The sequence below is a fragment of the Trachypithecus francoisi genome, unplaced genomic scaffold (genome assembly GCF_009764315.1).
Source record: "Trachypithecus francoisi isolate TF-2019V2 unplaced genomic scaffold, Tfra_2.0 Lachesis_group10, whole genome shotgun sequence".
Classification (NCBI taxonomy): Eukaryota; Metazoa; Chordata; class Mammalia; order Primates; family Cercopithecidae; genus Trachypithecus; species Trachypithecus francoisi.
Genome location: NW_022681455.1, coordinates 38165337 through 38180504, shown reverse-complemented (window position 1 = coordinate 38180504; position 15168 = coordinate 38165337). Strand labels below are relative to the sequence as shown.

Sequence of the window (15168 nt, the reverse complement as noted above, 5' to 3'; positions counted from 1 at the left end):
CCCAGTTCCTGCGGACCAGTGGGCAGAGCACAGCCCACTGCTCCCTGCAGGCTGCCTCACACCCGGGCCACCAAGGCCCTCTCTTGCCCTTTGCCCACATGCTTGTTCACCACCACCGGGCACTTTCATGACAACTGTGTGGTCAGTATCTCTGTCCTAAAAGTAGTGGGGATAGTTCCCACCCCTGGGCCTTGCCCCTGCCCTGCCAAATGTTTTTTTTTTTTTTTTCTTTTTTCAGAGGGAGTCTCGCTGTGTCGCCCCAGGCTGGAGTGCAGTGGCGCAATCTCGGCTGACTGTAAGCTCTGCCTCCCGGGTTCACGCTATTGTCTGGCCTCAGCCTCCCGAGTAGCTGGGACTACAGGCGCCTGTCACCTCACCGGCTTTTTGTATTTTTAGTAGAGATGGGGTTTCACCGTGGTCTCGATCTCCTGACCTCGTGATCTGCCCACCTCTGTCTCCCAAAGTGCTGGGATTACAGGCGTGACCCATGGCGCCCGTCCTACCAAATGCTTTTTAAACATTTAAAAATGTAGTAAGTTCATCCTATACACTAAAGAGTGCCACAGCACACACCTCCCTCCAAGCCAGACTTTGGGAGCCTTCGTCATCCATCCTGGAGGCCCTTCCTAGGGTGGGGTTCAGGTCTAGGGCATGCTGCCTTCCCTCAAGACTCAGCACCCGCTCCACTCACGCCTGGGGCCCTCAGGGCTGGGGCTCATTTTCTCATCTCCCCCAGTGTGTAACCTCCTGGCTGCTGGCACAGGCTTGGCCCTGCAGACCCACCTTCACCCCAAGGCCAGCCCCGCAGCTGCCCAGGGCAGAGGCCCCCAACAAAAAGCAAGGAAGCGGCTGTTTAGCCCGGACACTAACCGGACGAGTGCCCCCAAGTACTGCAGACGGACTCTGCACACAAGGCCCCCATCTCTTTCCAGCCCTGGCCAGGGAGATGGGTCAGTTTTCCCAGCAACCCAGGGGGCACTTAGGAGAATGGGTGAAACAAGGAAGCGAAACTTTCATACGATTGGTTTAATTTTTTTTTTCAGCAGGAGAAAAAAGAATAAAGTTACAAGAATCTTTTAATATTTTCACAATGTTAAAACTAAAACTGAGCTCTAGGCTATGTGTGTAAGTAAATCTAGAACACAAAAGGGTTAAATAAGATTTTCTCTTTTAAAGATACAAGAATTTAAGCTTTCCTTACATTTAACAAACTTCACAGAACAGATACTGCAGGGGAACAAGCCCCACCCCCCCACCCCCCCAGCTCTAAGTCAGGAAGTGGACACGGGCTTCGCTCCCCTGGGCCGGCTCCCCAGGGCTCCTTCCCACGGCTGCCTCCACACAGCAGGCAGTGGGCAGGGCCTGGGGAGGGCCGGGAAGGGAGCGCACAGCCTCTTCGGGACCAGAGCTTGGCGGAGGCCTAGGCGGGGCTGCCTCACTGAGGATGGCCTGTACGGTGGCCAAGGGCTGTGGCTTGACAGCAGTGGTAAACGCTGGGCAGACCTGGCCCCTCTGCCCTGGGCTGCCCTAGAGCAAGACACCGGTCTGGGTCCTGAAGCAAGAATTAAGGCTGGGGATTTTGCAGCGGGTTCCACTCTGGTGGGTGGAGGGTGGGAAGAGCATGACTTCCTATTTCAGTACGTCGGATCAAAAAAATATTTGCAGTTGCAGGTGCTCAGTTGTTAATTTGCAGACAGAGTTGAACCATTTGTTGTTTTATAAAAAGGAAAGTTGCTGGGTTAAACTATTCCAGTAGCCTATGTGTGGGCAGATCCACGCTGCCTCTGCAGGGGCCTCCTGCCCTCACCCACCTGGATCAGATGCGGACCTAGAACCACTGGGACCGCTCACCCTGCCTGGGCTTTCAAGAGAATCCTGATCCTGTCCACCCAGCCCCAGCCCCAGCCCCACCTGACTGGTAGTGATTTCCTAACATGGGGCAATGGGGCCCACCCCCACCCTTCCCCATCTGGCCTGAGCAGCTGCAGCTGCTGAACTCCTCTGTGAACATGAGGGGGCACAGGTGGAGAAATGTACCCTCAGGCCCACACCCACCAGAGCAAATACCACTCTCGGAGCTGGGCCACAGCCACAAACTGCTGTTCTAGACAGATCCAAACCCACTGTCCCTGGGACGTATGCTGCCTTCACTTACTAAACTTGCTATGTGGTAGATGTGGACTGGGTGTCCTTGGACTATGGGGCTGCATAGAAACGAGAATGGAGGCCACGGCATCATCCTCTTGGCCCCTGGAGGCACGGGCGGCTCCAGCTGGAAGGGGCAGAGCCTGTGGGCGGCAGCTTCCCTAGCTGCTCCCAGCACTTCTACTGATTCTTGTTGGCTATGAAATGTCTTTTTAAAAAACTCCCAATATAGAAATCTGGCTGCAGAGGCCAGTGTGCAGACCCGGCCACCACGCTGTGCTGCCATTCGCCGCATCTGGTCCGTGCCAGATCCCTGCACTGGCGAATGACAGACCAGAGCCGGCGGGGGCAGGGCACTCTGGCTGCTTCTCATGACCTTGGATCCTGTGTAGAAAAGGCGGGTCTCGTTCGTGGACTAGTCTTGAGTGGAGCTAATTTTCAAAGTGAGGTTACTGATTCTCTTCTTGTGTGATGAGTTTTTTCATAGCAAGTCAGGTAAAAAAATTTCCATAAGAATCTGTCCCCCACCCCCCATTTCCAGCTCTGTGGGAGAGTGAGGCCACCACCCAGCCCAGCCATGTGGCCAATCTCAGCAGCCTCCTGTGGCCAAGGCACACGTGGCCATCAGGTATCCTGGCTACTGGGACTAAGGATAAGTGAAGAGGTGAAAGGCCGAACATTAAACAGAGTTTCTGGCAAAGCCATGTGCGTCGTGGGAACTTTAACACCAGCTTCTACTCCTCTATTAACTCAGAGTCTCCATCTGGAACACTTTCCACTTAAGGCTTTTTATAAGTTTGACTCCAGCAGTGACAGGTATGTGTTGTTTTAAATCCACTAGCCATGCTCAAAAAAAAATATTCTTCATGTTTTAATTTTATACAATGGCTAGCAGGCACCTTAGTAACCAGCCAGAAATCAATTTCAACCACCATCAACCCCTAAACTACAGTACCAGGATGGCTGGCTAAAGAAAGGAAACGGACTGGCTGCAGTCTGACGCGTGCCCAGTACAAGGTGTCTGGCTGACTTTGTCCTAAATAAGGCTAACATTAGTGAACTAAGAACAGCGTCATGTGGTGGCCATGCCTGGCCTTCAGGAGCACCCCTCCCCGATGCGCTGGCAGGAGCGCCCCACTTTCCGGTCCAGCTTCACCATTTTCATGATGGCTTCCTCCCGGCCACGGCCCATGTGGTCGAATGTGCAGTCGTGCTGCTCGGGAAGGCGATGTAACATACAGAACACATAACCTGCAGCAGTGGGAGAAGCAGAGGAAAGAGAGTATTAGGGTGGCCTCCAACTGCACAGAGCCTCACTATTGCCTTTGTCCAGAGGATGGAAGGGCATCCCAGTGGGTGGACAACAGTCACTGCAGGGGTTCCTGATGCAGCAGAGAGCTCACTTCAACTACCCACACCCTGTAGCAAGAGGGTCAGCACTTCGCATTCCACAGCTGCTCAAGCCCGTCTGACGCCCTCCGAACTCACAAGCTGTGGCTGCTCAGAGGCTGCCCCTGCCTGGACCCTTGAAGGGTGGAACCCTAAGTTGATGGCTGCAATAAGACACAGCCCTCTCCTTGGAAATAAGTGGGCTCTGTGCCCCCCTCCAGCACCATGCAGGCGGAAGAGCACAGGCTGTCAGCTCAGCGCTTTGCTTGGCTCAGGAAAACTGTGATTTCCACCACAGGATGCCCACCATTTCTAAGAGGCAGGAGAAATGATTATGTCTTAAATGACATTGCACCTCCTGTACAGCCGGGGCTAGAGAGGATGGTGGGAGTGATCAAACCACAACCCACAAATGAGTGGGGGCTCTCAAAGGAAAGTGGATTATTTCTAGTGCTAGAAAAGGTATTAGATAGAAACAGAGGAAAGGACAGCAGTGCTGGGCTCGAATCGCCATCTCCAAGGAACCTGACACTTCTTTTTTTTTTTTTTTTTGAGAGGGAGTCTTGCTCTGTCACCCAGGCTGGAGTACAGTGGCACGATCTCGGCTCACTGCAACCTCCGCCTCCCAGGTTTCACGCCATTCTCCTGCCTCAGTCTCCTGAGTAGCTGGGACTACAGGCGCCCGCCACCGCGCCCGGCTAATTTTTTATATTTTTAGTAGAGACGGGGTTTCACCGTGTTAGCCAGGATGGTCTCGATCTCCTGACCCTGCGATCTGCCCGCCTCGGCCTCCCAAAGTTCTGGGATTACAGGCGTGAGCCACCACACCCAGCCAGAACCTGATACTTCTAACTTCACCAGGTAGGTGGGCAAGGTTGAGATCCCCACACTCGGGGCCTCCCAACTGTCCTTCCCTCCCAGAAGTGCAGGATGCTGCAAGGCTCTTTTTGAGGCACAGAAATCCGAGGGAGACATTGGTCTGGTAAATAAGAGAAAAAGATCAGTGATGAAAGATCAAGAGGCCTACCAAGCAGAGAGCTGGTACAGGTAACGTCACTCTGGGCCGGGAACAAGGAGAACACAGGGTGCACAGCTGCACCAGGGTATCACCCATTCCCTCCCGCTTCCCAGGCAATTTCTAGAGCGGCTGATATGCATGTGGAGCACAGACGTCTGAGGTCCGCAGGGTCTGCTGGCTGTCTCTTTCAGGAACACTGGGGAGAGCAAGATCAGGGCTAGGAAGACACCTGCCAGTGCTGGCTGGCTCCTCACCACCTTCTTATCCCATCGGCATTAACTCACCACACCTCTAGGCCCCGTGCGCCTAGATCAGGTCCACAGGAGCAAGCTTCTGGGTGAGTCCAGATCCATTCCTAAACCTGCTCCCCCTGTCTGCAGCAGGCATCCCACAGCAGCCTGCCCAGGCAAACACTCTCCTCACTTGTTTTCCAAGGCAACGGCATGGCATCTCTTTTCAGACTTCTTTCTTTTAAGCCCTCATCCAGGCCATAAAGAACAGCCCTTGCAAACTGACTCATCCCTCCTCACATCAACTTCTTTTCAGAGATGTAGAGGCTGTGCTTTTAGAAGAGCAGCAAGAGCCCAAGCAAGGAAGAAGTGGCCAGGATGAACAACAGTTTCAACAGCCTTAAGATTTAAGATTAATATTCAATAGCCTTAACTTCTAAGATTAACTTCACCTATATTCCTCAGCCTGAAGGAAGGAAAGTGTGTGGTGTCTTCAATGGCTGGGGACCAACCAGCCTCAAGGATGTAGCTGGCGCTCACACCCTACTAGAAAGCCTGGAGCCCAGGCTGTGTGCAAGGGACATGTACACAGCCTAGGGGGCTGGGAGTGACCCAGCTGAGCTTGGGCCATCCATTGTGTGAGAAAACACATTATTAACTGCTTCCCAGGGAGAGCAGGGCAATATGTTTGACTCTAAATTGGGATTGGGTTTAAGGAAAAGAACAGAGATGAAATTTTTGTCTCCTGAGAAGCCAAGCTCCCACTTGGTCCAAAAGCAAAGTTAAGATTAATGAGCTCATGTGTTATATTTACTGATAAGTTCATTACTCGAAGATATTGGATACCAGTTGTCTTTCTCCTAAAGGATTTTGCAGCAGAGGCATGGATGGCCTCAATATGCATCCTCCATCTAACAAGCAAAATCATCTTTTCGTAGCAAAGCCTACCTGGTGAGGGAGAACCTGCTGCCAGTCAGGGCTTAGGGTAGGGGCACCAGCAGGATGGCATCAGGATGTGTCTGTAGACATTTCTGTCACCAAGTCCTGACATATTTCTGTACTTTCAGCATCCATAATAAGGGGTGGGTGGACCCCTGCTGCCCATTCCCTTCCCTTTCTTCAAGATACTGGGATGATTCAGAAGGTCCCAGGGGCTCTCCTCTCCTTCTGATGAATGGTGCTGGCTGAATAAAAGCAGCAGGAAATGGATTACCACTGGAATTAACTTGGCTCCTGGCTCAGCTTAACACCTCATTAGTCAAAGACAGACTGGGGTGGAAGGCAAAGGCTGCATCTGGCCCCCCTTCTCCATGTTTGCTTAGCTTGCCTTCCGCCAGCTAGTGAGCAGCCAACTTGGTGGATGTGAGAGCCCCAGGCCTCTGGAAGAAGGAACAGGGAGTGACACCCACAGTAGCTACCCTGATATTCCCTCTACCGCCCAGGGAGTAGCTACCTGATATTCCCTTTACCCTCTATCACAGTAGCTACCCTAATATTCTCTCTACCAGCCCAAAACACCTTATTTCTCTGCCCAGGTTCTGTGAACGTGTAGACACATCTTGACACTTGGCTTAGATTTCTTTTTTTTTTTTTGAGACAGGGTCTTGCTCTGTCACCAGGCTGGAGTGCTGTGGTGCGATCGTAGCTCACTGTAGCCTCAACCTTCTGGGCTCAAGAGGTCCTCCTGCTTCAGCCTCCCCAGTAGCTGTGACTACAAGCACACATCACCACACCTAGCTATTTTCTTATATTTTATTTTTGTAGAGACAAGGTCTCACTGTGTTGCCCAGGCTGGTCTCACACTCCTGGCTTCAAGCATTCCTCCCGGCTCGACTTCTCCAAGTGCTGGGATTGCTGGGATGAGAAGGCACCCTCTAATCCCAGCACTTTGAGAGGCCAAGGCAGGAGGAATGTTTTCAAAAATCCACACCCAGCCAGCTTGCATTTTTGAAAGGTAAAAACTATTAAACAGCAGATAGATTTTGGGAGCAGCGCTGGTAGCAATGAGAATATACGGCATTGTAATAATTCACTGGAGGGCTAACTTCCCAAGTAGCTGCACTGAAGTTATTAGATGGCATAAATTAAGCTCAATTCCTTCTCCTGTCAGGATCATTCACTAAGAGGAAGTTATGTCTGGAACTTGTCCCAAATGCTGAGCAGATATTATCTACTGATAGCAGCCAATGGCGAAATGCATTCTGGTGTCAGAAGGGGGTTGTCCTGGATACAGGGGATGGCGGGCAGAGGTGCATGGGAATGACTGGTGGATGGGATGAATCTTTATCCTCTTTTCTTGGTACTCACAGATCTGTGTCCAGAAACCACTGCAAGCGTCATGAACTTTGGGTTGCTCTCTGACTGAATTCTGGGATCCAAGCTGGGTATGGAGAGAGATGAGTCCAGGCTGCTACAGAAGATTATTTTCCATAATTTCCATGATGAGCAGTTTTAGAGCACAGAGGATTTACAGTCGTGTTAGCTAGGCCAGCCTTAACACTTCCTCTACATCATTTGTTAGAAACCAGTAAGGGCCTTTCCAGAGAGGGCCAAGGACAGTGGCATCCAGAAGGGATGAAGACACTAAGGACACCGAACTGACCTGCTGAACTATGACAGCAGCTCTGGTATTATTACCCAGGGTATCATGTATTCTTTTTTCCCCAGATTTTAAAAAGTTATATATTAAAATCAAAATCAGATAAAGCCACATATTCAGAGCTGGCTGATCTCTGACAAAGTCAATGAGAACTTACACTGGGGAGAGGAAATCCCCTTCAATAAATGGTGCTCAGAGAATTGGCCTGCCACATGCAGAAGAGTGAGACTGGACCCCTGTCTCTCACCACACACAAAAATCAACTCAAAATGGACTCAAGACTTCAACTCAAGACCTGAAACTATAAGAATACTACAAGAAAACCTAGGGAAAACTCTTATGGACATTAATCTAGGCAAAGAATTTATGACTAAGACCTCAAAAGCACAGGCAACAAACACAAAAACAGACAAATGAGACTTAACTAACAAAAGCTTCTGCACAGCAAAAGAAATGATCAACAGGGCAAAGAGAAAACCTGCCAAATGGGAAAAAATATCTGCAAACTATTCATCTGACAGAGGACTAATATCCAGAGTACATAAGGTACCTAAACAGGAAAAAAAAATCCTATTAAAAATTGGGCAAAGGACATGCATAGACAATTATCAAAAGAAGATATACAGTAAACAGGTGTATGAAAAAAATACTCAACATCACTAATCACCAGAGAAATACAAATCAAAACCACAATGAGCTATATTATCTTACCCCAGTCACTATGGCTATTATTACAAAGACAAAAAAAATAACAGATCCTGGTGAGGATGCAGAGAAGAGAGAACTCCCACTGTTGGTGAGAATGTAAACTAGGAAAGCCACTAGAGAAACCAGTATGCAGATTTCTCAAAAAACTAAGAATTATCATTTGATCCAGCAATCCCACTACAGGGTATCTACCCCAAGGAAAAAAAAATCAATACATCAAAGGGATGCCTGCATTCGCATGTTTATTGTGGCACTATTCACAAAAGCAAAGATATGAAATCAACCTCAGTGTCCATCAAGGGATGAATGGATAAATAACATGTGGTATATATACACAAAGGAGTACTCTTCAGTCAAAAAGAATGAAATCATGTCAGTTGCAGCAACATGGATGGAACTGGAAGTCATTATCTTAAGTGAAATACACCAGGCACACAAAGGCAAATATCCCATGTTCTCACTTATATTCAGGAGCTAACTAATTTAAACACATGGAGGTAGAGAGTGAAAAGAGACAGACTGTGCCGGGCGCGGTGGCTCAAGCCTGTAATCCCAGCACTTTGGGAGGCCGAGACGGGCGGATCATGAGGTCAGGAGATCGAGACCATCCTGGCTAACACGGTGAAACACCGTCTCTACTAAAAATACAAAAAAAAAAAAAAAAACTAGCCGGGCGAGGTGGCAGGCGCCTGGAGTCCCAGCTACTCGGGAGGCTGAGGCGGGAGAATGGCGTAAACCCGGGAGGCGGAGCTTGCAGTGAGCTGAGATCTGGCCACTGCACTCCAGCCTGGGCGACAGAGCGAGACTCTGTCTCAAAAAAAAAAAAAAGAGACAGACTGGGAGGGTGAGGAGTGTGGGGAGGGAGGAGGATGAAGAGAAGTGGACTAAAGGGTATAAACACATAGTAAGATAGAAGGAATAAATTCAATATTAGTGCAGTAGGATGACTATACTTAGCAAAAATGTACTGTACTCGTGTGACAGACACCCTAACACTGACCTGATCACATGCATTATATACATGTAACAGAATTTCTCATGTACCCCATAAATTTGTACAAATAAAAAAAATCAAATTCACTGACTCATTTACATACATACATTCCCATATCTGTATTTTCCTTATGGCCCTATTGTTCAGTAGCATGTAATTTTAAAAACATTTCAACAGATTTTTGCTTACTGTAGCTATATATCATTTGGTGCTTTGAAGGGATAAAAGACGATAAGGGATAGGGGAATATGGTTAAAAGGATGCTCACCCCCCAAAAAGAGAGGGGAAGAGTCATGGCAAAGTGGTTGAAAATGTAATCTGCCTGCTAAATGTGGTTTAACCATAGCCCTTTCCCCTGCCAAGTCACATGACTGGCTACCCTGCTCCTGCGAGCACAGGATTACTGGATTTTCATGAAATACTGGTCCAGGAGGAAGCTGCAGAGCTTCCTTAAGGATACCTGAGTTGTGTTCAGTAAATCTGCACAAAACGCTCAAGAACTTGTGTGGGCGTCCCTTTGCTTTCTGGCACTGAAGAGCAATATGGGATGAGCCCTTGATTTCAAAGGGAGGGTGAAACAGCAGCTCTGCAGGCACTGTGCTCCATGACTCCACTTTCCATGGCCCTCTGGACTGAGGCCTCTCTGCCTGCCACCATCCTGGCTTCTTATAGGCAGCCCTTAGCATGGAAAGAAGGAGAGCAGGACTAGTGAGGAGGCCCAACCACAGCAGGTAGTACCAGTCACCCCCTGTGATCTGAGGGGAAGGTCTCCCCAGGGTCTCCACCAGCTACACCCACCATCTGAGAAGACCTCCTTCAAGTGAGCAGACAGCATCGAGAGGGGGCACATGGAACAGGAACGTAAGAAGAGGATGCCTGTCCAGACAGTCACAGTGGCTGAACCACCTAAGGCTGTCATCCCGGGGCCCTGCCCAAGCCTGCGGCTGTGGACAGCAAGTGACGAGGGCAGAGCAATCACTTCCCTGACTGTCACTACCAAAGACACAAGATTATAGCAAAAGGCAAAAACACAATTCAAGACCTATCTAAAGCTCTGTCCTGAAAGAATCCCATGTGAATGAGAAATGCAAGAGGCAGTTTTCAGCTCACTCACCAGAACAGAGAGGCCGGGGGATACGCACACCTCTCTCGGGAGAACAGGTATTTCAATGGAGGCTACTCATAAAATATTAAACCAGCACATCTGGACTCAGCCCTCCTGATGCAGAAATGGGGCCTATGGCTCTAAAGACCCATATGCCACATAAACCTGAAGATGCCCAATACCTAAAGGGCCTTAGAAACACATTCCCAGCAGAAAACTGAACTGAGGAGCATTTTTCCAAGACCCACAAAAATCTGACATGCAGAGCTCTAAAACTGCTCATTTGGCGGGAACCAAACTTCTAACATGACCCTACAGCTTTTAAAGCTAACATGTGAAATGGATACAATTCATTCAGATCTCTCATCCACAGCTACCCCTCACCTCTGTCTACATGAGGAGTAGGCGTGGGTGTTTTGAGACTAAACCTACATGACTGAGAACAATCTGCACAAATGCCATCATTAGGCAAAGGTGCCAAAACATCCAACACCTTGTTCTAAGTGCTGTGAAAATTGTAACATCTCACTCACTTATATACAAAAATCAACATCAATCACTGCCCAAAAGGAACACTCCAAGGTGTAACTCAACCTAGAAGGTCGGGCTGGGTCTGTGTTCTGTGTTTTTTACCTCTCGTAATGCTGGCAGGCTAGGCACGGAGGGCAGCTGAACCAAGTCAAGTAGCATCGGCTGGTTCCCTTCCCCCAGTGGCCACAGGGAATGGCTGCTGTAAGGGGCCTGGGGAGGCAGGTGGAGCAGGAGCTGGAGGGCAGAGGGAAGCAGCCCATCTTACATCCTGCCTGAGGTGAGGCCTCTACCCTTGGCTGAGGCCCCTGGACCCTAAAGACCAGCATTTCCCTCCAATTCCTAAGAATTGGGTAGGTGTTAGAACTGTCCATTTACACAGAATTTCCTGAGGGAGACAAAGAAGGTGATGCTGAAAGTCACAAAAGTTGAGCCCTTGACATTTTGATTCAATCGGTGCCAGACAGAAACATTGCTTATTGGCTTTATCTTGAAGTAAAAATAATTATTTCAAGTTGGCAAAATTGGGCAGCTCTGGATACTTTTGGACTATAATTAATTAAACATTTGCTTTCTTGCAGACCCCTTCACTTAGAAGCTCCCTCAAATGGCTGTTTTATTAAAGAAATAGACCAGGGAGGGCTGTAGCTCCAGCTGCTCAGGTGTTTTTACCTCATTTGCAAATGTTTTACACTTTCTTGCTCATTTAAATTTCAAATTGTCAAAAGTTGAAGGAGGACCTAAAAATACTGATGAGCCTTGGGGATGAGGTACTGTAACACGCTCTGCTGGTGTGCAGCCCGAGGTGGCAGCATGCTGCTGTCTGCACAGAGGCACCTGCCCTGCTCCCCACCCCCCAGCCTGTGCTGGGGGCAGCACAGTGATGGGGCCCCAGCAGGTATATCTGGTTCTGTGGTAAATCAGAGACTATTCCTGTGGATGCACATGAGCTCCAGCAGACAGAAGCTACCAAGACCTCCCAAAGCATCCTGAGTTGACCCTCCAAATCTCAACTCACTAATAGGTACCACTTGGCATCTAAAGTGTCTATTTCAAAAATAAATGACAAATATCCCTGACTCATCTTCCTTAAATGATCAAGCAACCTTATTTTTAAAAAATCATATTTTTCCAGCCAAGTAACAACTGTTTAAAGCTCAGGACAGCTCACTGGCCTCATAGTTCATATGTAAGTACACGTTGGGAACAGCAGGTGGTTACAGGGAAGCTGGTTGTAAAGCATTAGCCATTTATACTCCCACCTGCAGCAATCCCTGGATTATACCACATCCGCTGACCCAATGCCCAAGGCAGAATTTGTAGCACAGAAATGTATTATATTAAAGGATCTAAATGCATTTTATTTCATCAGGCCAGGGTACAGGCAAAGCGGCTGCAGGTGTTTCGGGAATGGAATGCATCTGCTTTACATTCTCCTCCATTCCTGGCTTTGTATGGTAAGGGGAAAATCATTAGACTCCAATACACAGAACTAGATCCCAGCTTGCTGAGTTGGCTGACACAGTGCTCTGCTGGGCTGAAAAGAGAACCACTGGATGGACAGAAGTCAGCTGCCCAGGGTGCTGGAACCAAAGCCACAGTGAATCAACAAGCTGGCCATCGGTCTGTCTGCTTTTCAAAGAGAAGGAAAACTTGCAATTTAGAAAAGCCCACGCTCCTCCTCAGCAATTTCATAAGAAACACTAAATCATATCGAGACAGCTCTAAAACAGAAGCAATCATCTGCTTTCCTCCAAATAAATTAAAATATCAGTTACATGCCAGCTAAACGTTAGAACCAAAAGCAGTATGATAGAGGCAAAGATACAAAAGCCTTGTGCAAAGAACTCGTAAGGCAGCTGTGCGCCGTCAGCGGTGATCGAGAGCCCTCCCTCGGCATGTGCCGTCACATCACTCTCAGAAAGCCGTCAGCAGTGTAGGCAAGAAAACTGTGCCACAGTCCAGCTTAACAAGCTCCCCATGCAGTTTGTACACATGCCATTTTAAAAGTATAAAAAAATTCACCACTGTTCATGTCCTTTATTATTGTTTCTCCAGACAGCCCCATTCTTGCAAAAGCTCTAATTACCTCTTTCCTCTCTGTGGAGAATATCGTTTCGTCCCAGTAATGTCTCCTTCTATCACCCAGCTCAAGCAGCTCTCACTTTACCTGACAGCCAGAGAACAAGCCTTCCATTGCTCACTCTTGCCTCCATGTAGGAAATGCTATTTTTGCAACCCAGGCGGTAGGGGGTTAGGAGGCCCATACCATGAAAGATATTGTGACTTATGAGAACTCTCCTCCAAGCAAGCCCTTCAATGCCCAGCATACAAGAAGACAGGGGCTGGCTGCAGGCTCATATGCTAGGCTGTTTTATCTGGAGATGAACATGTATTTACAAACTAAGAGAAAATGGCTCAAGGCAGTTTTTGCCACAAGAATAATGAAATGACTTGCTCTTTCAAACATCATTTCATTTCAGTAGCTGAAAGCAGGTGGCATTAACCACTTGGTACCTGGGGTAGTCTTTAGGGTCCAAAACCCCCTAAGGAGGCACCTGCACTCCTGGCAGGCCCCTCCACCTCCTCCAGCCTCTACGCAGCTCTCAGGGGAAGAGTGCTGTGCTGGTAAGAAACTTCTGTTTTGGGAATGATCTTATTCTTCTTTCAGTAGGCTCCTGATTTGTTTGGCCTTCTCTTTCAGCATTTCCCAATCTTTTAAAACATCTTCTCAGACACAGCAGTCTCCTAAAAAACCAGCTCCAAAGTTAAAGCAGAGATGACAAAAGAGGCTGCACACATTCTATCCAGGAGCTGCTGAGGACACAGCCTGGGCCCGTGGGGGTAACTCAGTTGTCAGGCTCCTGACACATGGCTCGCCAAGGAGCTGTGGCCAGTTTAGCCTCCCTGAAGACACCTTTGCAGGCAAGAGTCAGTTCATCCAAGGCACAGAATGTCTGAGTGGCAATGTGGTCAGGGGGCATCAGACTATAAATGCCATACATCTCTCTCCAGAGAAACACCTGGAAAAGAAAGGAACATTTTCCCCATCTTTCCCAATTGACCTTTCAATCAACACGCTGGGATCACAGGGTGTACGCAGATAAGAAACTGGAGTCAGGAGAGACCTGTAGCTTAGTCCCAACCCTGCTTCCCCACCAAGTCCCTTAACAGCTGAACTATACATTCTCTTTCAGGATAATATAGCACGGAGTGTGTGCTTTGGACCCCAAGTACTGAATTCAGGTTCCCGCTGCTCTGCTTTGACAGTTATGTCAGGTAAAGTGAGGGCTGCTTTGACATTACTGGCTCAGGGCAAGCCATTTAACCTTGAAGCACCTCAGCTGTGTCTGCTATAAGATGGGGTTGTTATGGGCATAACAGAACACCGTGCCTGTGAGGCACCCGGCATGTGCTCGAGGAAGGCTGGTTGGTCCTGGGATGATTCTTCAGAGTGTGGTCATCCCTTTTGCCATTTTGCCCTACATGGTGCAGCTGGCATGCTTGGCATTACGACTCTGACCCCCTTCCCCCATCATGTCTGTTCCTTCCTCCTCCATTCACACAGCCTTTTTTCTGCCCCATTTGCTTTTACCTCCCCATCTAGATTCTGGTTCCATTCTCCTTTGAGAAGTCACTGCCGACAAAAGAGAATGAATGTGGAAATCTTCCTCTGAACATATGATGTACAAGTTTCCTCTCTCCCCTTCTACAAGCCTGTTTTTACAGACTATAATGCATGCTAAGTGACAAGCTCAGTAAAAATTTCTGAAGATATGCAAATTTCAGAGAAATCTGAATTAAATATACGAAGACTACACACAGTGCAGCCTGGAAAGCACTCAGTGGTTAGGGACACCATGAAAGGGACACAGAAACTTTCCAAGGACATCAGAGAGGAGCTTCTCTGCCCTGGCAGAAGCATCGCCACAGGCACAGCTGAGTGCTCTGCAAGACTCTGTCACAAACAGAGGCAGAGCATGTGCTGCCCAGTTTGGTCGTGTACTGACCATTTACTGAAAAGCCTCATGTCTACTTCCCCGAGTCTGTCAGGCTGGGGGCTGTGGTGAAAGGAAGAGCGGGAGAAAGGAACGGGCTGTAGACATTCTGCAAATAATCTACGTTTTCACCCAAACTGTGCCAGCGTCACACGCACTTGTTTTATGTGCTTGTGTTAAGAATGAAGTTTCTCTAAGGGCTTCTTGTTTTCATCACGATAACTCAAAAAGGTCATTCAGAGGAGTTAAAAGTACAAGCATGCTTTTGCCGTTTCCACAAAATCTGAACTGCAAAGTCGTAAGTCCTACAATATCTGCTGTCCACTGTTATAAGACTGTGTGGTGGGGGTGGGGGTGGGGACGGGCAGAGAAGCTGGCTTCTTGATTCTCCATGTTTAAAGCTAGTTTATTTACAAACAACTCCCATGAAGGGCAAGAGGCTTATTCAGTGTCA

The 15168-nt window shown here is 48.5% G+C and overlaps 1 protein-coding gene across 1 annotated transcript in view; it reads right to left on the bottom strand.

The window, feature by feature from the left end:
* Positions 1-1011: 1011 nt before the first annotated feature.
* ZFAND3 (zinc finger AN1-type containing 3) overlaps positions 1012-15168 on the bottom strand; it is a 340799-nt gene continuing 326642 nt past the window's right edge. The window contains exon 7 of the mRNA XM_033217040.1: positions 1012-3396. Within this exon, the coding sequence (XP_033072931.1) occupies positions 3242-3396 (155 nt within the window). The 3' untranslated portion in view covers positions 1012-3241. The remainder of the gene's footprint in view (positions 3397-15168) is intronic.